The 24,086-nt window shown below is 51.7% G+C and overlaps 1 protein-coding gene across 6 annotated transcripts in view; it reads right to left on the bottom strand.

Annotated features, from left to right (window-relative positions):
• Positions 1 to 7,119: 7,119 nt before the first annotated feature.
• The window catches only part of LOC120905807 (cadherin-86C), a 114,572-nt gene continuing 97,605 nt past the window's right edge, over positions 7,120 to 24,086 (bottom strand). For 4 of the 6 annotated variants that reach the window (XM_040316972.1, XM_040316973.1, XM_040316975.1 and 1 more), the window contains 13 exons: positions 19,857 to 20,143; positions 19,500 to 19,744; positions 18,587 to 18,670; positions 18,383 to 18,508; positions 18,161 to 18,310; positions 17,974 to 18,088; positions 17,713 to 17,905; positions 16,261 to 17,638; positions 16,059 to 16,189; positions 14,524 to 14,608; positions 12,619 to 12,875; positions 11,505 to 11,826; positions 7,120 to 11,411 (listed from right to left, as the gene is read on the bottom strand). In XM_040316972.1, the coding sequence (XP_040172906.1) occupies positions 8,928 to 11,411; positions 11,505 to 11,826; positions 12,619 to 12,875; positions 14,524 to 14,608; positions 16,059 to 16,189; positions 16,261 to 17,638; positions 17,713 to 17,905; positions 17,974 to 18,088; positions 18,161 to 18,310; positions 18,383 to 18,508; positions 18,587 to 18,670; positions 19,500 to 19,744; positions 19,857 to 20,143 (5,857 nt within the window). In that variant the 3' untranslated portion in view covers positions 7,120 to 8,927. Of the gene's footprint in view, positions 11,412 to 11,504; positions 11,827 to 12,618; positions 12,876 to 14,523; positions 14,609 to 16,058; positions 16,190 to 16,260; positions 17,639 to 17,712; positions 17,906 to 17,973; positions 18,089 to 18,160; positions 18,311 to 18,382; positions 18,509 to 18,586; positions 18,671 to 19,499; positions 19,745 to 19,856; positions 20,144 to 24,086 lie in introns of those variants that run through there. The other 2 variants (XM_040316976.1, XM_040316977.1) reach the window with 2 other exon arrangements.

The following is a 24,086-nucleotide window of genomic DNA, read 5'->3' as shown; positions in this document are numbered from 1 at the left end:
TTTGAGTTTGATGTAACCCAGGTGACAACTGTTCTACAGTTTAAACTTAAACTCCTCCTGAACAGCTCGATTTAAACCACCAAGTGACATTTTCGAGTAGATTATTTCGTTTTTCGAGCTGCTGAAAGCTTAAAGAGCAGGCTTAAAGTTAGCTTAAAGAGCTGGCGATAATATCGACTTTAAGCTCATTATAACAGTTAAAACGTCAGAGTGAAGCGTTTTTTTTCTGGTGCCATTTTGAGAATTGTCATCACGATGTGCACAATCTACCTTCCCAAAACAAAACATGCGTACTCTTCAATCCGTATCAAACAAAAAGATTATTATAAAACACTCTTTCACGTTGCTTTGTTGGTCCATGCGTTACCCCGCTATTCTGATACTCCTGGATAGATCGTTTACTTTTTCTTACTCAGTGTTTTGGTTGTTGTACACCGAGGACGAAACTGCAAGCTTCTTGTTTCTTCGGCTTCTACCGAAGTTCTAATATAAACTTCAACGCTTCAACACATTGTTGTTCACTCACACACCCATGATTTCAAGCGTTTACATGAGGCAATCCCAAGTGCCACAGATTAAGCTTAAACGACTGGAAAATTGAATATCCATAGAAAAAAAATGAAAGCTACACAGCTTCATTGGTTTATTCAATAGATGGCGTATTAAAACTGATTATTATATTGCTATCCTTTTCTTGCAATGTGTTTCGACAAGTTTCATCTTATCATGACCTATAAAGCCTTCTAACTTTCCGAGCAAAAATCTAAATTATTGGTCGTATGATCAGATACGTGGGTATCAACACCAACGACCATTACTCAAATTTCACTTGCTTCAGTGCTGGTGGTTTCCGTTGGAGTTTAGTATTTAAACAATCGTATCGCCGTTCTAGTTCTAGCGATGCATAACTTCAATGCGACACCATACAACAGTACAGAGGAAATGAGAAAGCTCTCCTCCAAGCAATGAAGCTCAACTGGTTGGGGTATCCCACCAACAGATAGCGCCACCAGATTTTTTGCTATTTTTAGAATGCATGAGTCGTTTGCCGTCTGCTAAACGAAGTCTTTCTATATTCCGTTTAGGTAGAGAACTTGAGTCGTTTAGAAGCCGTTTAGTGGTCGTTTAGTGGATTTGTGGCACTTGGGAATAGGTTAAATCTATCTATCTGTTCACGAGGAGTTTGAGCTAAAAATGTATAACAGTTGTCACCTGGGTGATATCGTCAGCTTTTTAAGCTTCCAGCAACTCGAAAAACGAAAAAATCTACTCGAAAATGTCACTTGGGTGTGCACTGTTTTCACACGGTGGATTTTTTCGAATGTGGATGTCTTGGATATTTATTTCTTTTTATTTTTACTTGCTCCTACGGGCTTCACAGGTTTAGGAAGACAGATCACAAACTGCTCGAATGTGTTTGACTGGTACAAAATAATCCTCGCAATGAAGTAGCACAGTCCCACGGTAGGACAGCCCCGTGGAACAGTCATCAACTCGTATGCCTTAATAACAAGCCCGTCATGGGTTCAACCCTAATATGGACCGTCTCCACGAAGCAAGCACATGCTTGGCTTCTTCTTTTGCACAACAACCTTGATCGAAAAATCATGGATAGTGTTGTGACCCGACCTGCCGAACTTGCGATCGCCGTTATTGCAGTCACTCACCGCTGACAGTCCTGCCAGCGTGTTGATGTGTTAGTGAGAGCGGTTCGGCAGGATAGGGCAATGATCGCTCGCCAGGCCAATGAACGGGAGCGATGGTGCCGAACACGTTGGTTGTAACGCGGCACTTACAAGAACGTCCTCGGTGCAAGCAGTCAGATTTTTAATAATACATTTATGTTAATTTATAAAGTTTTAATACGTGTGCAGTTAATGTAGATAGTAACACCAACATTAAATATCACAAACCCCGTTACAACACAAAAGTGGCGACGAGTAAATTCGGACAATTTTTTTTTATAAAACGACAATTTTTAATCTGTGAAAGTGTAAGTGTATGTGCGTGTGAAAATTCCCCGTCCACCGTCCAAGAAGCGCAGGATGAGCACCAACGAAAACGGTGCATCAGACGGAGCTAGCGAAGGCGAATCGCGTCGATCACCGTTGATCCGCCCCAGCGCTTTTACACCAGCGCAACCCTTCGCATCAGCGCACGACGTCAATGCACAACGCTTGCATCTACAACCGCACCGAGGACCAGCGGGGTCATCGCTCGGCGTACCAGCGGCGCCATCGCTCAGCATATCGCCGACGCCATCGCTGCACCCAGAAGGAGCGTCATCTCAGGAAGCAGGATCGTCCCCAGACAGCGCGATGATCTACCAAATGCTGCAATTAATGCAGAAGCAGATGGCCCAACAGCAGCAAATGATGTCGCAATTAATGCAATTGCACCCGCTCCCGCAAACGTCGCAGCCCCAGCAGCATTCGCAGCAGCAGTCTTTCGTCCCGCAGCAGCAGTCTTTCGTCCCGCAGCAGCAGCCCGAGCTTACCATGGATGCTTTGGCGAGCAGCATTTCCGAGTTTCGGTACGAGGCCGAGTCGGACGTTACGTTTTCCGCCTGGTTTTCACGTTACGACGACCTGTTTAAGCAGGACGCCTCCCGACTCGACGACGCGGCGAAAGTTCGTTTACTCGTGCGTAAGCTGGGCACGACAGAGCATTCACGGTATACCAGCTTTATCCTTCCACGAGTTCCGCGCGATGTGAGTTTTCAAGACACAGTCAGCATATTGAGTTCGCTTTTCGGAAGGGCTGAGTCGCTTGTCAGCAAACGATACAAATGCATGAAGCTGACAAAAGCGCAATCCGAAGACATACTCACATTCATCTGCCGCGTGAACCGATCGTGCGTCGACTACCAGTTTTCGTCCATGAGTGAGAATCAGTTTAAGTGTTTGACGCTCGTGTGTGGACTAAAGGATGAGGCTGATTCAGACATCCGCACACGACTTCTCGCACGCATCGAGGAACGAAGTGACGTTACTTTGGAGGATCTTGCAGCAGAGTGCCAGCGGATAAAGAGCCTGAAGGTTGACAGCGCGATGATTGGAACGGAGTCGCGTGAACGAGTCCTTGCAGTGCACGGTGCAGGTATGCAGTCGAACCAGCGGTACCATCGATCGGGCACGCAACCAGCTAATTTCCGGAAGCAGAAATCGAGTGATTCCGGAGCATCGGCGAAACCATCGAAACCCTGCTGGTTATGCGGTGAGCTTCATTGGTCCAGAGACTGCAAGTTCAAATCGCATAAGTGCTCCAATTGTGGAAAAATCGGTCATCGGGAAGGGTTTTGCCGCACATCAGGACCGATAAGACGACAGCGCAACTTTCGAAAGCACCGGCAGGTAACATCACGTGTTGTAACTGTGAATATTTGCAGGGTTAACGACAGACGAAAATACGTCAACCTGACCATATGTGGTCAACACGTGAGCTTGCAGCTGGACACTGGGTCGGACATAACAGTCATCAGTCGCTCGTTGTGGCAACAACTGGGCAAACCATCGTAGTTCCGGCAGAGGTCAACGCTAGGACAGCATCGGGTGAGGAGCTTCAACTCGACGGTGAATTCGAAACCAGCATTGAAATGGCAGGTAAAACGAGGGAAGCTATCATTCGGGTGACGCGAGCAAACATTTTATTGTTGGGTGCTGATCTCATCGATCAATTTGGTCTCAGTTCGCTACCAATGGATAGCTACTGCAAAATGGTATCGTCAAGCGGCTACATCAAGGGTCTCCAAGCTAAATTTCCGACAGTTTTTAGCGGTACGGGGCTATGCACTAAAAGCCGCATCCACTTGCAGTTGAAAGAAGACGCTCGACCCGTGTTTTGTCCAAAAGGCCTGTCGCTTATGCCATGATTGAGACGGTCAACAAAGAGCTGGATAGGTTGGAACAATTGAATATCATCACGCGCGTAGACTTTTTCGAATGGGCAGCCCCGATCGTAGTCGTACGAAAGGCAAATGGCAACATCCGCATCTGTGGCGACTACTCGACTGGCTTAAACGATGCGCTTCAGCCACTCGAATATCCATTGCCATTGCCCGAAGATATTTTTTCGAAGCTTGCGCACAGTAGTTGGTTCAGCAAAGTAGACCTGTCAGACGCGTTCCTCCAGGTCGAGATTCACGAACAATATCGTCCATTGCTTACCATTAACACCCATAGAGGTTTATACCATTATAACCGCCTTCCTCCAGGCATAAAAGTAGCTCCAGCCGCGTTCCAGCAGATTATAGATAGAATGCTGGCAGGATTGCAGGAACTTCTGGCTATATGGATGACGTGGTTGTCGGGGGGAAAACAGAGGAAGAGCATGACGAAAATCTAACGAAACTTTTTCAACGCCTCGAACAATTTGGTTTTTCCGTCCGAGCAGACAAATGCTCGTTGAAGATGAGGCAAATCGATTACCTTGGACACGTAATCGACCGTCATGGTATCCGACCGAATCCTGCGAAAATCGAGGCAATAAAAAATCTTCCCGCACCTACTGATATCAAAGGCGTGCGCTCTTTCCTCGGAGCAGTAAATTTTTATGGAAAGTTTGTGCCAAAAATGCGCGAATTGAGGTATCCGCTTGATAACTTGCTGAAAAGTGACACAAAATTCGCTTGGAATATGCAATGTGAAAAGGCATTTAAATATTTTAAAGAAATCCTATCATCCGATCTCCTCCTCACCCACTACGACCCCACCGCAGAGATTATTGTGGCAGCGGATGCATCATCAGTGGGACTAGGAGCCACCATTTCTCACAAGTTTGGCGATGGCTCAATAAAGGTCGTTCAGCATGCGTCACGTGCTTTGACAACAACGGAGGAAAAATATAGTCAAATAGATCGCGAAGGGTTGGCCATTGTATTTGCCGTAACTAAATTTCACAAGATGCTTTATGGTCGTTCTTTCAGGCTCCAAACCGACCACCGTCCCTTATTACGCATCTTCGGCTCAAAGAAAGGCATCCCAGTATTCACAGCGAATAGACTGCAACGCTTTGCGCTAACACTGCAGTTATACGACTTTTCGATAGAGTACGTCCCCACCGAAAACTTTGGAAATGCTGACATTCTCTCAAGGCTCATAAGAAATCACGCTAAACCGGAGACAGAATACGTCATCGCCAGCCTCCAGCTAGAAGAGGATGTAAGGTCCGTAGTTCTCAACATGATTAATACATTCCCTCTCAATTTCAGAGACATAGAGGAAGGGACACGGACAGATTCCCTACTATGGAAGGTTCACAAATACATCCAAGAAGGCTGGCCGTCTGACTCGTCATATGGAATGGAGTTAGCACGCTTCTATAATAGAAAGGATGACCTGTCGACCGTAGGTGATTGTGTTCTTTTTAGAGAGAGAGTAGTAATCCCCAGAAAACTACGCATGCGGTGTTTGAATCAACTTCATAGAGGGCATCCAGGGATTCAACGCATGAAGTCCGTCGCTCGCAGCTATTTATACTGGCCATCTATTGATGAGGATATAGCCGACTGCGTTTCCAGCTGTACAGCATGCATGGCAGTCGCAAAATCACCACCTTTACTAGAACCAAAGTTTTGGCCAAAGACCACCAAACCGTGGGAAAGAGTGCATATAGACTATGCAGGACCAGTTGATGGAGCTTATTTCTTGATCGTGGTTGACGCATTCTCAAAGTGGCCTGAAGTGATGAAAACAATCACCACAACCACTACAGCTACCATTTCGATGCTGCGAAGCATCTTTGCACGTTTTGGCATGCCTGAAAAACTAGTCAGCGATAACGGAGCCCAATTTACAAGCGACGCGTTTAAAGATTACTGCAAGCAAAGTGGCATTGAGCATATTAAAACACCGCCGTTTCACCCACAGTCTAATGGGCAAGCAGAGCGCTTTGTGGATACTATGAAACGAGCCCTGAAGAAAATCCAATCAGATGATATATCCACTGAAACGGCACTCGACACCTTCCTGCAAACATATCGCTCAACTCCGCACCCTGCACTTAACCAACGCACGCCAGCTCAAGTTTTATTTAATCGAAACATTAGAATTCCCTTAGATCTGATACGCCCAACTACAACAACACATTCCGAAGTCGACCAACGAGATGATCAGCAACCGCCAGCAGCTAGACAGTTTCAACCTGGAGATGCTGTCTATATGAAACATTATTCGCGCAATGCTTGGCAGTGGATTCCCGGAATGGTATCGAAACGGATCGGAAGCGTAATGTACGAGATTATCACCGATGGACATCGCCCTCATCGTCGACATGCCAATCAAATGCGCGCACGTACATCGAGTGGCCGAGGACATCTTGCCGGCGACTCAACTAAGCATCAGCTGCCGCTTGATATTCTTGCGGAAGTGGCACCAACACCGTGGGCACCGACACCAAAGGCACCGATACCCGTGGAACGGAACAACGATCCGTCCAGCACATCACACCGTTTTTCTTCCGATAGGTCCCCAACGCAGCAGATTGTACAGCCTCTACCATCTGCATCCGAGACCAGCATCAGACAGCCGATACAACCGCCACGCCGATCTTCTAGGCTTAGAAGACCTCCGCGTAGGCTCGACGGATATCGGCTATACTAAAAAGGGGGAGATGTTGTGACCCGACCTGCCGAACTTGCGATCGCCGTTATTGCAGTCACTCACCGCTGACAGTCCTGCCAGCGTGTTGATGTGTTAGTGAGAGCGGTTCGGCAGGATAGGGCAATGATCGCTCGCCAGGCCAATGAACGGGAGCGATGGTGCCGAACACGTTGGTTGTAACGCGGCACTTACAAGAACGTCCTCGGTGCAAGCAGTCAGATTTTTAATAATACATTTATGTTAATTTATAAAGTTTTAATACGTGTGCAGTTAATGTAGATAGTAACACCAACATTAAATATCACAAACCCCGTTACAACACAAAAGATAGTAAGAGAATATCTCAAACCAAATATCAAAATGGTTAACAGATAGACAGTACTAATGATTTGTAGCAAATGATCCAGCAAATGATAGACAGTAATGATTTGGCAGCAAATGATCCCGCAACAATTTCAAAGAGCCGGACTTTTAGAAACCAAGAACGGTCCCAATGACAACTTCGAAAGAACAGACAGTATTCGTGTAGTTTGTGTAAAAAATAGACATTTTTCTTTATTTGATATTTGTCGCATTCAATCCCCTGCTAGAAATCTGTCCGCCTTACAGAATCATCGCATAAAACTAGCTCACCTATTCTTGTACCTTTCCTTTCTGCGTACCTACGTAAGGCATCGTATTTTTCTCTCTCCTCTCTCTTTCTCTCTCTCTCTCTCTATCTCTCACTCTCTATTTCTTTCTCGCTATCAAATTCTGCTTGCGTTTATCTCTACATTGTGTGGAGGAAGTAGTAGTTATCTAATTGCTAAGTGTCTACAGTTCCTTGCTAACAAGATGATCGCTAAACCGTTTCCGTGCCTAGGGCCTATTAATGACAGCACTACTACTTTGCCATTCACCTGCCGAGCTGGAAGAACCCCATTTTTGAAAATGCCGTGTCAGTGGCTGTTTTGCTGTAATCCTTCTCATGCAGTCTTGCACGCTGAGCCCACTTCGATGCAGTACGAAGTACCACATTCGTGATGGTCACGTTAAACGCCTTCTTCCAGCTACACGGTGGCAACCTCCATCGGACATTGGAACCAGTTCACTAAACATGATCAAAAACCGTAATCCCTAACATATCGCTATTATCCATTTAGTTATCTCCTTCCTCTTCTATCGACAGTGTCTACATGATGGCGTTGATCTGCTCCAGCTACTCCCAATACTCACTCATCCGCACAGACACACACACGCGCACTCTCGCATGCACACGCCAATCGCCGTCGTTTCGTGCATTCTTGCTATTTACATTTCGCTGTGGAACGGAACAGAAAAATGGGTTGCGTATCAGCGACTGAAACAGGCGGACGGAAAGCCTGTTCTGTTCATGAGTCCGGCATAAGTCGTTCAACACACTTTTACGTGGTGACAGTAGGCGAAAGTTGGCGAGGAACTAGTAAGAATAGGGCGAAAGGCGAAACTACTAATACACTAACCAAAAAAAATGTACAGCTTTAAACTCTTCTTACTTTCTCTCTCTCTCTCTCTCTATCTCTCTCCCTTCTCTATCTCTCTCTCTCTCTCTCTCTTTTTACAATATACGCATATAAGGAACGCATCAAAGCACGAATTAACTAAGGCTACACGGTACGGCGAAGTAGGGGATCACATGAAACACACGTGCTGCGGCTGCCACCACTTCCCGTCCGTTTAACGTAATCTGGAAGGTTGACTGAGCTACTATACACAAAGGCACTACTACCAAGGTGCTACCTAAAAGACTCCAATGGAGTGCGTAAACCTAACAAACCTTAACCTTTCTAATCGCACGAATGACGGGCGACGTTCCGGGACGACCCGGAAGAGCGCTGCACGGTTGTATGTGTGGATGAGCATGTGTGTGTGTGTGTGTGGGGGGGGGGGGAATCACTAAAAAAACCTAACCTAACAAATTGCGGCGCGCGCCATCACAACGATCCGGCCGATGAGCATCAGTGCGATATTCAAACGAACGATTGCTACCACTACTGCTGCTACGACGACGACTACTGCTACTACTACTACCACTACAAATACTACTACCGCTGCTCGATTATGGTGCGTATTGCCGCCCGGAACACACCGCTAGAATATGGCAGTTGGAAACTGGTGTGCCGTCTGTGCAAATGGCGGCTTTAACGGTACGCAGACTAAGGCGGCTCTGAGGACTGTTAGAACACCATACGCTGTAGTGACAGGGACATTTTAATCCGCTGCTGCCGCGCCCGCTTTGTGTTTTGTACTGCAGCGCGCCTAGTCGCTGGACGGTTTCGGGCGCTGCTGCCGGAGCCTGCCCGCCCGCCGTTAGGAGAACGGGGGCGTGTCGCTCTCGGACCGGATCTGCCGGATGCGCACGTCGTCGTACGCGATGGTGAAGATGCTCTTCTTGTCCGCGATCTTGTTCCGCTTGCCCTTGGTGTGGAGCAGCGAGTTCATCGCGATGCCCGAATCGTGATCGTCCTCCAGCGTGGACACGTTGAGTGTTTTCGCGTTCTTGGTGCTGGTGCCGCCGCCGGCACCGTTCGACTTCGCCCCGGGGGCCGCCGTCGCCGCCGCCGCCGCCGCCGCCGACTGGTCGACGATCTTGATCTGCACCTTGTTGTCGCGGCTCACGATCGGTGGCGTCTCGGGGTAGAGGTAGTGGGGCAGCTTGTCCGGCGGGGCCGGCACGACCGGCGGCCCCGTCCCGTACTCCGCCTCGAACCGGTGCTCGGAGTGCTGGAGCAGCGGGTGGCTGCCGCCCGCCTCCTGCTGCTGCTGCTGCTGCTGCTGGGATTGGGTGACCTTGCGCGCGTGCTGTATGTCTTCCTTGAGCAGGCGGGCCTCCTTCGGTGGGCTGGTGCGGGGCGCCGGCTCCGGCTTGCCCTTGGCCGGTGGGGCCGGCGCGGCCGCGGCTGCCTCCCCCTCGCCCTTCCGGCGGCTGCCGCCGGTCGTGATGGTGGTGGTCGAGCTGGTGGTCGTGGTGGTGAGCAGCGTCGTCCCGCCGGCCGGCTCCCGGTCCCGCTTGCGCCCGTCCCGCTTCTCGAGCGAGTCGCCCTCCTTGCTGAGGTTGTAGTACCAGTCCATGTACTTCGGGTTGACCCCGTGCTGCTGTCCCTCGCCGCCGCCGCCTCCCGGTTCGTTGAGGTCCTCCTCCTTCGACACCGATTTGCTCAGGCGGGGTGGCTTGGGGGCGGGACCCTTCGGGCCCTGCGAGCCCGCCATCGCCCCCGAACCTCCCGTCCCGGCCGCCTGCCGCCGGCTCGGCGACTCGGACGTCGTCAGCCGGATGCGGGTTGTGGTCGTTTCGGTCTTGTCGTCGCGCCGCGAAACCCGCTGCTCGACCGACGCCTTCGGCGACACCGTCACCGACTTGGACGTCTTCGTCACCGAGTACCGGTAGTCCTCCACGTCGGACGCCATCTCGTCCAGGCTGTCCGCGGAGAAGTAGTTCTTCTGCACCACCACCTCCTTCTCCGAGCCGTCCGAGTCCTCGTAGTACTTGACGTTCTTGCGGTACACCTTCTTGCGGCGCCCGTCCGCCCCGGGCGCACCATTCCCCCCATTACCGTTGCCCCGGCGGCCCCGCTGCTCCGGCCCGTGCAGCGAGTCGGAGATTTCCATCAGCACGTCCCGCTTGAGCCGCTGCTCCTTCCCGGTCTCCTTGCCGTTTCGCGACAGCTCCTCGTTGCGCTTGCGGCGCAGTATGCTGGTGCGCGTCTCCTGCCCACCCCGCCGGTGCCCACCGCCGGCCGCCCCCTCGCGGCGCAGCTCACGCCCGTGGTGCAGCTCGTCCTCCTCCTCCTGGATCGGGGTGCGGATTTTGCGCTTCACCGACTCGACCACGATAATGCGCCGGTTCGACTTGCGCTCGCCGGTCGACTCGCCCCCGCTGTACTCGCCGCTGCCACCGCCCAGCCCGCCCTTGCCGCCGGTGCGGTGCTTGAGCGTCTTTTTGCGGTGCCGCCGGCGCTTGATCAGGTACACGCCGTCCGGGCTGTCCGGCGGGCTGTACCGCACGTACTCGTACTCGTCCTCCGACAGCGAGTCGTCGTTCTCGCTCTTGGTGCGCCGCCGGCCGAACCCGCCCGAGGCCCCGAAGCCCCCAGCGCCGCCGCCGCCGCCGCCGCCGCCGCGCATCGGCTCCGTCTGCGTGCCGGTGTCGCAGTCGGTCTGGGTGGCGGCCACCACCACCGCCATCGACTGGCACGGCAGGCTCTGGGTCTCGAGCGCCTGCTCGTACTGGTTGTACCGCTCCTCGAGCTTCTCCTTCTCGAGCAGTATCTGGCGCAGCAGCGCGTTCTGCTGCTTGAGCGAGTGCTCCAGCTCCTGGTGCATCAGCGAGTGGGTCGAGACGGCCGGCTTCAGCCGGCCCGGGTCGCCGTCCCCGTCCGCCGCCGGGTCCTTGCTGCGGCCCGCGACCGCACCGATCTTCACCTCGGTCACGTGTTCGCCCCGCCGCACCGGCACCTCGTTCGGGATGGTCTGGATGAAGGTCGTGCCCGGCAGCAGCTGGTAGTGCTCGCGGATGATCTGCTTCCCGTTCGCCTGCTCCTCGATGTACCGGCGCATCAGGATCTCCTTGCCGCCGTTGTCCACCATGATGTACTGGGGCTGGTTGGGCTGGGCGGCCACGCCAGCGCGCTGCTGCTGCTGCTGCTGCGCCTGCTGCTGCTGGGGTATGTTGACGTAGATGTTCTCCTCCTCGTTGCGGCCGCGTGTTATCAGCCGCAGTATCTCCGCGTTGCCGTCCTTGATGAAGTACTGATCGCGCGGCTCAATGTCGTCCGCGACCAGCTGTGGAGCCGCCTAGTGCCGGGAGACAAAGTGAGACAACGAACTTTCAGATATGCTGTACAAGGCAGGCCAATGCCCCGCTCCCCCCCCCCTCCCAGGACTTACCGCGTGTCCCTGCCGTTTGAAGCTGCCGCGCCGCTCGTAGTTCAGATCGCTGCCCCGATCCATCTCGTGCCGGCGCATCGAGTCGTCATCGATCGGCAGCGCATCGTCCGTGGTCGGTTTGCCGCCGCCGCCGCCACCGCCTCCACCACCGCCACCGGCATGATGGTGATGGTGGTGGTGGTGGATGCGCTTCAGCGACTGGTACTCCGGATCGTGCTCGTCCACGTCCTCCACGTACATGTCCCGGTCCGCGTTCAGCAGGTTCGTGCGCGACCGGTGCATGTGCGTGTCGTCCTTGGTTGATTTGCTCTTCATGTCGCTCCTGCAACGAACGAAATGGAGCCTGATTAGTGCCGGGGCGTTTTTTGGGGGGAACGTTGGCGCACATCTCCTTCTGCCTTTGCTCTCGCGAGAGCGGCGCGCTTGCCAATCCGGACTGCCGAGAAGGGTGTGTTGTTTGCTACTACGTACTACATCCATCAGCCTCTACTACAGTACTACGAAACCACTACTATGTACGGGCACCAGCTAAGCTAACACAAACGCTTCATCCAAATCTTGGGTGGGATGTTCCAAATCTTGAATTACTGGACAGGCAGAGGGAGGGTGGGAAGGGAAGGGGAGGTTGAGGGTTTAGAAATGAAGTACGCAAGGGAAGGAGAAGTCAGACGGGCTTGACAGTAGTTTCTTTACAGTTGTTCTGTCAAAGCATGCTGAGTAGTAAGCCAACGCAATTTACACACTAAAACCTAACGAGTGACTCCAAGACCTTGCAAATCTTCACAAACAGTTTAGCCTACTCCTTGAAGCCTACTAGAAACAACACGTTCGGTATATAAAAACAAAACTAAACTCGCTCTAAAACACAACGGTTGGCAGGTTCGTCGCTTGCTCTCACTAACGCTCTCTTTCGCGCGCATCTCTGCTCTCTGGATGTGGATGAGTGGGATTTTCGAAAGGAAAAAGGGACATTGATGCTCCACTGTTTTCCACCCCTTTTCGCGCAGGAAAAAGTAAAGCAGAAAAAACGGTTTGGAGGGGGGAGGGGGGAAGAACCCCGAAACAAAACAAACACAAAAACAAATCCAATTTCGGCCCTTCCCTGGTTACTGACCTAATTTTAACCGTATGCTTCTCTAGCTTCCCGCCATCGTTCGCCCGCTTCCGCTCATTGCCGTCGGTGCCGCTCTCGTCCCCGCGCTGGTCCGGCTCACCGTCCCGGTCGTCCCCCCCGTCGTCCCCGGCCGCCGCTAGTGTGCCTTTGCCAATGTCGCGCCGCCCTCGGTACTCCCAATGCGTCGGCTTGGTACGGGAATCGGTCGATCGATTCGCTGCTGACCAGGCTTCTCGCCGTCCCATCCACTCGGCGACCTGCGATGGTGTGGGTGATGGTTGTTGGTGGGGTTTTTTTTTTTTTTTTTGTTGGTTTTGGTTTGGAGACAGGATGTGAGGCAGATGGTGACGACATTGAATGAAAGGCCATTTGTGTTTGTTTGGTTGTTTTTTTTTTGTTTTTGGGCGGGCGTGGAAAGTCAGCATAAATGCGTGTGTGTGTTTTTTAAGAGTTTAAGAGTGTGTGTGTGTGTGTATTTTTTTTTATTAAATTTTGAAAATTAATTATTTTATTCATATCCGTTTCAGAGGTTTGTGAGATGATTTTGCATAATTTTGCATGTAAACAGTACCATTTACAAGTGCACAATGAGAGAATAAGACGGAACATATTGAAAGGATTGGGTTTCGGTGTGATGTGCAAACAGACAGGAATTGTTTAGGAAATGTTTAGGAATCGAATCGAAAAAAAAAAATCGAAAACGAGGGGAAAAAAAAGGAGGAACGAAACGAAACACACAAATAATTATTTTGCAAACGTTTGCGGCCCGGTCATTGTTTTTGGTCGGTTTGGCCAAGAGTTGTGAGCAGGGAGAATGGCGGGAGGAAAAGCAAGTGTTTGGATCGATGACATCGTGTGTGAATGAAAATGGATGAAAAGGGGAAGTGAAGAAAAGAAATCGAAAGTTTCGAAAGAAAAAAGGATCGAGAAGAAGAAAAAAAGGGAGGGAGGGAAAAAATAAAAGTAAAAACAAAACGGTGAGAACGGGCACATCAGTAAAGCTAATTTTGAAGGTGTAGGTTTAAAACGGTACCGAGAAGGAAATTGGTAGGGTAACAAGGAATAAAAAACAACAGTGTTTAGTAGGTACGGTGGGCGGGACTGGATCTAGGGATGCAAGAACGAAATTAAACCAAAACAACAAACAAAACAAAAACACCAGCTAACGCACAAGCATGCACATTGGCGCAAATTCATGTAGATGTCGCTTTTGGACCGGTGAGCTGACAGCTGTCATTTACTATTGCACGGCGTCGTTAGTACTGTGAATCGGTCATCTGCACGATTTATTGCCAGTGCTTTGTTGGCGTGAGTTTTCGGAAACGGTAATACATACAAAAAGAAAACTATGAATTGTGTAACATTATGTAAGCACTTTTTAGTGTGAAGCAAACTTTAGCAAACAAATCATTCAAACATGTGTGCATGAAAACAACACAAAATTATACAAAACAGTGTGCAATGACAAACAAAAAATGTACAAACTCGTGCAAACAGGTGGTAAGGAAAGGTGTAAACGAGCCCGCAGGATCGAGCCAAGCTGACAGTTGCGTGTCGAGTCGGTTCAGTGTTACGGTAAGTGCTAACGTGCGAAAATGGTTCCCTTGTTGGTGGTGTGCATAAAAAAGCGTAAAACTTCCAAACGTTTTCCCAACCGAAACAGTAATAGTACCCGTTCGTGTGCCAGTATGTGTGCTGTTCGATGTGCGCTGTGCTGTGCGAACTGGGCTGGGGTAGGGAAGAGAACGCTAAGAGTGATGCCACGGGTACGGAAATAGTGAGGGTTTCTGGTGTGTTTCAATGGGGAGTGGTGGGGGAGGAAATGCAGGATAGGAGCAATGATCAGTGTACGACTGTGCGCTCTGCAATGCTACGAGGGGGGTTGAAGGTAACAAGGAAATCTACCTGCACAGATTTGGATTGCTTTCCAAGTCCCTGCTTTCTATGAGCAAGATCATCTTCGATATTATTCACGCGCAGTATGCGTTTGCTGAGAAAAACAAACCAAGAGACGGTGTTTGGATAATGAGATAGGTGACAGGTAGCGAGACAGAGTGAGAGTAAGAGAGACACAGTGTGGTGAGATTGCGAGATGGAGATGGAGATAGAGGAGAGAGCGATAACATCGCGATGGGTACATTCGGTTCAGGACGGTGATAGAAAAATAGAGTGATACAGAGACATAGAGAAAAAGAGAGAAAGAGAGAGAGAGAGAAAGAGAGAGAGAGAAAGAGAGAATGCGAAAAATATAACATATTATTGTTTTAGTCAGTGATGATGCTGCTGGAAGGTTGAGATGAGCGCAATGTCCGCCCGAGATGCTCTAATAAAAAAGGGAAGTTGTTGTTTGGGCTTTGTTTGTACTCTGTACTTCTTTTGTATGGCGAAAGATGGCGCTATTGTTGACGGTAGAGTGGACTAAAACTGCTATGGAGGGGCAAATCATTGGTAAGGGGGGAAAGAATGTTGGAAGGGAAACAGCCGCTCGGTAAAAGAATAGGATGATGGGACAGGGTGTATTTTGTTAACCCTGTTCGGTTTCGGTGAGCCTGATGTCATGTTTGCGATCGAATCAACGAAGTAGTAGGTTAGTAGTAGCGCCCTGGCAGTTAACGTGATACGGTGAGGTCAATTGTATCATAAGTGAGGTATGGATAGCAGTAACACTAAGAGTAGTAGTATTAGTAGTAGTAGTTACATATGTGGTAGTATTGGTAGTGTTGGAAATGTAGCACATAAATATCGTCTATTTCATCTCAATAGATAAGTGTTAAAGTGAAACAATTTGTTTTTTTTATTATTACTGTATGTCAAATGTACTGACACATAAAGTTATGGAAACAAATATCAGAGAACAAAAAAATATAGAAAAAAAAAACAAATGACTCGAAAGGAGCTTACAGCCAACTTAGAGCAAATATAATGAATCATCTTACAAAGGAAAATAGTAAACCTATAAACAAATCAAAACAACTAACCACAAAATCAGAAACGTAAAACAAACTAAACCCACCAATCCAGTAACCCAGTAAACCCGCCGAAACAACATACACAGCAACACAACAAAATAAAACAAAACCTAAAGCAAACAAACACACAAAACAAAAGCAAAGTACAAGAAAAAAACACCCGCACGCTCTGTCATGCAAAGAGGGAACCCCCCGAACTAGCAGTGTATGTGTGAAGGCATTCCCGATGTATTGTGGAAGTGATGTGTATGTGTATATCGGAAAGAGCTACAGAGAGTACAGAGCTGCAGAGGATCCTAGCTCTTCCACAAGGCGTGTGTAGCCACGAACCCGAAGTGTGGCGACAGTATGCGATAGACTGGGTAGGGTGGTGAAGGTTACTGCAGACCAAGTCACGAGGGGGTGTGGGGAGGAAGGGGTGGAGCTTTTTGGGCAAACAAAGAGGTGGGACGGTGCGGACCGCAGACTTACCGGTTGGTAGCGTTCAGCGGACACCGGGGACAGATGCAGCAGAGCAGCAGCGTGAGGATGCCGAGCGCTAGCAGGATCGCGAGAAAGATGAGCAGCCAGAACAGGACACGGTTTTCGGCCTTGTAGAGAATCTGGTGGAATAAGAGTAAAAGGATGAGTCTGGTCTGGTCGTGACATCGCCACCCCCTGCCCGGACACTTACAGCACTGCGCTCCTCCTGGCTGATGATGTTGGTAACCGTGCCGTTGATCGAGAGGCGCTGCTGGATCTTCGCGATGTCCACCACCGAGTCCGCGTCGTACAGTATCGTCGCGATCACAACGGACCGTTCGGCGCCGCCACCACTACCACTGCCGCCGATCAGGTCGGTCGGAATGCCCCCGTCGCCGGTACGGTACGGGCGCACCTCCTGAATGATGACCCGCCCGCCCGTAATGTCAGCCAGCGTGTCCTGCACCTTCTTGCGGTCCGGGTCCGACCCGGGCACAATGAACGTGACCGTGCGCGTCCGGCTTTCCGGCGGATACACGCGAATCGTGGCAGTCGAGTAGCGCACCGGCACGCCCAGATCGAAGGCACGCGCCGTCAGCACGAACACGTCCGACTCCTTCTGCCCGGTGGCAGGCGGACCACCGGCCGCCCCGCTGCCCCCTGTCTGCCGGCGCCGGCGCAGCCCACCGACCGATTGGCCACCGCCGCCTCCGCCACCCGTTCGCGGCACGAGCGGCCCGTTCAGCTTCAGCTCGCCCGTGATCGGGTGCAGGAAGAACTTGTTCTCGTAGTTGCCGTAGATCAGCTCGTACCGCACCTCGTTGTTCGGTGCCTCCGCGTCCCCGTCCGTCGCCCGGATGAACGCGGGCACGGTGAAGTTGCGCAGGTCGGCCGCGAGGATGAACTCGTACAGCGGCTTCTCGAACGCGGGCGTCTCGTCGTTCACGTCGATCAGCCGGATCACGAGCGGCACCTGCGCCCGGTTGCCGATGCCGTCGTCGTCCCGCGCCTCCACATACAGGTGGTACTCGGGCATCGCCTCCCGGTCGAAGCCGTGGTTGTTGAGCGCCACCGTCACCACGCCGGACGCCGGGTCCAGGTTGAGCGAGGTGTTGTGCGGGCCGAGGATCTGCGTGTAGCGCACGCGGCCCCCGAGCCGCGCCGTGTCGACGTCGGTGGCGTGCACCTGGACGACGCGCGTCCCCGCCGTCATGTTCTCGGGCAGGTCGACGATGTAGTCGGCCTGCTCGAACACGGGCGGGTTGTCGTTGACGTCCGCCAGGTACACGGTGACGTTCACCAGCATCGACAGGTTGGTGGCGGGCCCGAGCTCCTGCGCGAGGATCTGAAAGTGGACGTAGGTGGCCGCCTCGTAGTCGAGCCGGGCGCTGTCCCGCACGCGCACGACAAAGTTCGCGTGGCCCTCGGCCACGTTCGGCGAGATCTCGAACGTACCGTTGTTGCCGAGCAGGGTCAGCGAGAACACGCCGTTCTTGCCGGCATCATCGTCCATCACGCGCGGTGTGTACGGGTCGGTGAAGGTCAGCACCGTGCCGGGGGCTGCGTTCTCGTCTAGCCGGGCGACGTAGCTGAAACAGAGCGAAGGGAGAGTGAAATAACGCTCTTCAAGGGGGGGGGGGAGGAGTCTCTCGGGAGCACTTACTGGTCGTTCTCGAAGTAGGGCGGCGAGTTGCTGCGCTCCGGCAGGAAGAAGGCAAGCTGCACAGTCGTCGCCATGGCGGGCGGCTCATCGCGGCTCACCTTCACCTCCTCCGCGATCACCGTCAGCAGGACGGGATCGCCGGCGTGCGTCAGTGCCAATATGTCGTCTAGCGGTCGGAGCAGCGATATCTCACCTGGAGAGCAATAGAAGCGTAAGACACAGACTAGCAAATTGCACGCGTTCATCCGCGTCATATCTTACCACTCGTTTCGTTGATGTCGAAAAAGGACGTAAACGGGTTGCCCTCCGACACTAGCCCGTACCGGATCTCGCGTGGCACCCCTTTGTCACCGTCCTCGGCATGCACCTGGAGTACCTGTTAGAGCGGGGCAAACAATCGGTCGTTACCTTAGTGACATACGGTACGGTAAGGTATGTCAATTCTTACCTTATCGCCGGGTATGAGCCCGGCCGGAAGACGTGTTACCGGTGGGGCCACCGTAAACACGGGCGGCACGTCCTGCACATCCTCTACGATGATGACCACCTCCAGCCCGGCAATGTTGCGCGTGTCCTGCCCCGGCTCTGCGTACGCGTCCTGTGAGAAGCGTGAGAGAGATGGTGAGGCGTAAGAGCGTTGTCAACAACAACGTGATACTGCGCTACTTACGTTTGCCAGTACCGTCAGATGGTACATTGCCTGCTTTTCAAAGTCTAGCTGACCGAGCAGAAAGATGGTGCCTTCGGCCGTCTCGGGCGATACGAACTTCTGGCGAATACCGAACAGTGGTGATCCCTGGTGATACGGAGACGGAGAAAGAATGCGGGGTTGTGTAAAGACGTGCTAGGAGTTGAAGCGGCGTTGTTTACTTACCCATAGCTCTAGATACACAGGCTTCTGAAACAATGGATTTTTGTTCGCCAGAACGTAGTCCAGCTCGGTTCCTTTTTTAGCATCCTGTAACGATACAATGGTTGGAGATGTTCGAGAAGCTCTTTAAAAGTGTGTACTACGAATCCGGGGGGAAGAATTGGGATAGTTTCTCCCAGCGGCATCTGCTTCAAAACGTGCCCAATAGCCCAAACAGACTAGCTCAGATAGCTAGCTAGCTCAGCAAATGCAATATAGGCATCTTTGAACTTGCAAGAACCTTCCGTAGACGACCCGTTGCTCCCCTCCAATCCATCGCATCGAGCAAATATAGGTTAATTAGATTCCTGCGTCTTGCGAATGTTGCACCATTTTGCAGGGATAATTTTTCAGCGCCACACAGTACGTGAACAATGAATGTGATACACAAATGCACAGAGCTCAGTCTATGGTCACTCCATACTAGGAACTGCGGAACCCTATCATCGCACACGGCTGGGATCTCAAGGGGAGTAGAAGGAACGTTGGCAACGTCAAGAAGCTGGCCAGCAAAAAATGATAAATGGTAATGCATTGTTTTGCGCTCCGCTTCCGGCACAGAAACCCGCCGGGGGGAGGCTTAGCAGGCTTGTGTGTTTTGTTGGAATTGATGATCTTCGGTCCGCTGTTTGTGGTTAGCCGTGTCTTCGTTGCGGTTATGCCGCTAGAAGTGAATGCATTAAGTTTATGGTGGAAGCAAAGGAAGACAAGTTCTAGTCGTTGTCGCTAACCGTGAGCGTTCGAAATTGGAACAGCCAAGAGCAGCCCCATTGGCTTACGTTTGATGGAGAGTGGAGAGACTTCCCCAGTCCCTGCAGTATATTCCTTGTGCCCAAAAACCCACGTTCCGCAGGGCAACTCTTTATTCGCAACCTACCTCCGGCACCATGATGATGCCCGCCTTGTGTGGAAAGATGACGTCGTGCGGCGTGGTAAAGTTGGTGGCAGTGATCGAGCAGCTCTGCACCGACATGCCGCCCTTGGTATCCTTCACTGACACCTGGAAGTCGTAGTAGCGGCCCGGTTCGAGCCGCCGCGTCAGAATCACATTGGCCTGGCAGATGGAGTTGAACTTGGTGCAGGGCAGCGTCTCGATCTGTACCGTCGACGACGACGCATCGCCTGTGGCAAGAAGAAGGAGAGTAAAGTAGACGATCAACATCAATATGATGATAGTGCACTTGGAGGCAGACCCTGTGTTCCCCGTGACCCACGTATCCATTCGTGTACCTACCGACTAGCTCAAACTGGAGCGGGTACTCGAACTCTTCGTCGGAGGCCCGCAACCGGTAGATGACGGAGCCGACGGTTGCGTCGGCCGGCACCAGCACGAGCCCCATCCGGGTGGACGGGTCGAACTTTGGGTCGAGTCCGGCCGCTTCCGGCCAGCAGGCCGCGAGCGCCAGCAGGGCTAGTGTGAGCGGAATCCTAGGGCTGGTGCGGTCCGGTCGTTTCCTTCTGCCGCTGGTACTGCTGTACGCTCCCGCGCACGTCACGCCGTTGCGCGTCATCTTTATATGGCTGGAGAGAAGGAGAAGAACAGAAATGGACATTAGAAGATATTAACATTTAGCAGAGATCTGAATTCTCACAAAACTAAGTCCTCTAACGTTGCATCCTTCGAATGGTACTTCTTTCTCCCAGGAGATATCATGCTGTTGTCAATATCTCAAGATTCCGTTAAGAGAAAAGCACCGCTTTGCATGTGAAGTCGGGTTAGTACCTCAAACAATTTCCCTTGTTACTAGGGCATTACCTAGGGCATTACCCAAAACCTTTTTAAACAGGGTGTGACCTACTCTGTCACATCAGATCCCGCTTGGCTTACGGGTTTGGACAACTCATCGAACGCATTGGAGCATCACAGGCGTACCAGCAGTACACATTAACTCCCAATCAATAATCGTTAACTGCTGAAAGCGCGAATAATTGTGCTGGAGCGGGCGTACGGGAGAGGAGGCCCTGCTGCAACTGCAGGCCCTTGTCACAGGCCTGTTTGCGGTTTTGCGGCTGAGTAATCCCTGAGATGGAGTTGTGTGACTTTTTTTTTTTTGTTGGTTTGCACCTTCGTCTTGCAGTTGAAGCCATTTTCTAGACGACGGCAAGCTATCGGTGAGTGGAGCGGCATTATACAATGCAGGCGCCGCTCGTTCCCGTCTGCGTGTGTATGTGTGTACAAGCATTCTGCACTTCGGCTGGAAGGATTTAATGACGGCGGCGATCTTCCACTCTGCCAAACTGTCAATTAAATGTAACGCTCGGAGATAAATGGCTAATGCAAATGGAAAGGTTTCGGGGCCGGCCGTGGACGTATTGCGCCGATTTGCATATTAGTTTCTGCTTTATGGGCCTTGCGACGTGGGGTTCCGGCCGACTTACACGACTGTCTAGCGCTGTGGCAAGGATGCCGGGCACAACGCGTCCGGGATGCGGGTAATTTCCCTACTTCGAGCTCGGAATCGCAATCAGTACCAGAGGGTCACCAGAGTGATTGCAGTGTTCCTTGCGCGCGTTTGCGGTTGAGCAAAGATGACCTCCAACGCTCTAACCGCAAACGAGAGTTGCTTAACTGTGTATTGAAAAAAAAAAAAACGGGCAAGGGGCTGAACAGCTTCTACGAAAGGAAGTTTGAAATGACTTTTGATTGCCAAGTTATGTAAGGCGATATTGACTCCCTCTAGACTGCCCTGCTCCATTGCTGCATCGCAGAACACATTCCAGCACACGATTATCTGCTTGCAGCATTCAATCTGAACAACTCACAAAATTCTACACCCTGTGGGCTGTGGGCTTTATCCCATCCTGCCGTCGCTTACCCTTGGGGTGGGCAAACAACATGGGACAACCGAGCGCGCGCGCGCGCTGGGCAAATAAATAAGTCCCCGGGGTGGGGGTGTCCCGGTTACCTTATCTAATCTTGCTTGGAAATCACACCACCAGAGAGCGACGCAAACCCGAGACAAAGGTGCAAAACCGTGCCACCAAGCACACTTCACGAACCGCAACACGATCGACCTTTCCTGCGAGCCCGAACAGCACAACCGTCCCGCGGTCGGCGGTCGAACATCATCGATCTTTCGCCCTGCCTCGCGACCTCGTCTCCTGCTAGGGCGGCGCACACATAATGCATTGCCCGGTGTGCGCCGTTTCGCCCGCGCATGGGAAACCACTGCAGCCACGGTCCCCTTTTGGTAGCGCGCGGCTCAGGACACGCAGCATGGGGCGCGTCTAGCGTGGCTTTTTTGCGCCCAAAGTGCTAGAATTATCGCCTTCGGTTGTTCGCACTTTGACCGGTTTCGTTTGGGTTTATCTGGTGCGCGCTTTGTTCCGAGCATGACACCGTGCTCGGTCAGGCTTCAGGTTACTTCCATCACACCGTTGCTGCCCTATCTTAAAGTGTCCCGCGCCCGCTAATGAGCTGACACCAAGCCCTTCACAAGCCGGAGCTTTGTTGCGAAAAGGACTGGAAGGGGCGCTAGCGGCTGACCATTTCTGGCTGGACAGTTGCAGCTGATGAGTTAAGGGACGTGGGAAACCACACAAACACACACACACACACACACACACGCGTGACTGGCTCTCAGCTGCACGTCTGACCAGAGCCAGCACCACGTCGACGTACACTAGGAAGTATGACTGCGACTTGTTTATGGTTTGTGTAGCTTTAATTATGCAAACTTACACACACACACACACACACACACACTAAACACCCGCTGACTGCCTCCTGCAAAGAAGGAGCGGCGCGGGGGTCTTAAAAGTGGGCAAAAAGGTGCAGTGTTTGGGTTCGTTTATCATCGCTAAACGAAACCCATTTAAGGCACAACGAGCCGTTCCAATCGCTGCAAAACCATTTCCATCCAATCCACCATGCCGGCCCGTGGGGTGCGCAAATGGCGTGCGCAACCGTCACCGAGGAACGGTCTCCGGGCGGTACGGCACGGTGGTTGGCAATAAGTTAATCTAAATTATCATCTTAATTATTTGCGATTTTACAGCTCGCGTAAGGGGTGTTGTACGAGGGGGGTTCGCCACGCACGCACCGTACACCAAGTGCACATGAAGTGACGAACACGCAACACATGTTGCGGTATGTTTCGGCGCGGGACCTGGTGAAAAGCAGGTCAATAGTGATCACGCAGCTCCTGTGTAACCCATTAACCTTGGGTGTGGATACGGCTCCTCATCAAAGGTACTGCTGGTCCTGCTTTCCCCCGTGAGTTCGTCGCAAAGGGTTTACAAGGTCTCTGCAGCTGAAGAAGAGAGCCGCCGGAGTTGGGTGCAAGATAAGGGTGCCTCAACCGAATCATCTGCATAGTCTAGATATGTCAAGAATTTGTAGGCAAATGAAGTTCAAGCCCGTCTCATCTTAGCGACTGCACACGCTGGAATGCTGGACTAGAGATTCATCGCTTGCAAGAGGAGATACCCCGTCCGAACTTTGTTGCATCTTTCGGGATTTCCACCTCCATCGAGCCGCTGCGGTCAAAATCAATACATATGGTCCTCCCGTGAACTTGAGGCGGCGGTGTGTCCCTGGCACCAGCCGCCTCGTTCACCGTTAAACCCCTCCGGCCACACGGTCAGAGGCGCGCTCTCGTGTACCGTTAGAACCGTTGTTTGGCACTGTCTGTGTGTGTGTGTGTATGGACAGCGGAAGGCAATAACAACGAACCCTTCGACGGACGTTATCGTACTCACGAATCGGACAGTTCGCCGCGGGTCTCCGGTAACCGGTAACGTTCGTCTCCACCCGCAAGCGGCTCAAACTGGGAAGAGAGAGGGAGAGAGAGAGGGGGATGCGGGGGCTTTTTATCGGTCATCGGCCTTCGCGCACGCTCGGGACCGTGCGGCATCGATAGAGCGCGTGGTGGTGGGTATGGGAATCGACTGACCTCCGATGGAATGTCAATACTGTCTCGTTCGTGTGGTTCTGTTCTCATGTACCCATGAGTCACATACCCACACAACAGGCACGCACACACACATACACTCGTGTACATTACATCCATCAAATTGGATGGTGGATGGTGGAAACGAAAAAATAGCGAGAGAACGCATCGATGGTGAGTGTGTTGCCTGCCGTGTTGTGGTGGTGTGGGAACGGAACAGAACCGCTCACGTCATCCGGCGGGCGACGTCGATCGTTGACATATCGATCGTTCGCAGCTGTACCAAACAATCTCCACTAGAGGGCAAGAGACTCGAGAGAAAGGAGAGAGACGCACAATGGAGAGAGCGTTCGTTTCTGTTTGTTTTGTGGGTTTGCTATCAGTGAAGTTCATAACAAGTTTGCTGAAAAAAAGAGTTACAGAGATGTACCAAATAGGCTTTTTCCTGATGTAGTATTGGAGAATTTCGTAGCAGACGGTTTCAGTTTTGAATTAATGTACTGTTGGAAGCATTATATACAAGAAGAATAAGCGATAAAAATTGAATATTATTTCTTCTAGCATCCCATTGA

Source organism: Anopheles arabiensis, chromosome X, assembly GCF_016920715.1.
Source record: "Anopheles arabiensis isolate DONGOLA chromosome X, AaraD3, whole genome shotgun sequence".
In the NCBI taxonomy this organism is placed as follows: Eukaryota; Metazoa; Arthropoda; class Insecta; order Diptera; family Culicidae; genus Anopheles; species Anopheles arabiensis.
Note: the sequence above shows the minus strand (reverse complement) of the source record. Positions and strands in the feature narration are given on the sequence as shown.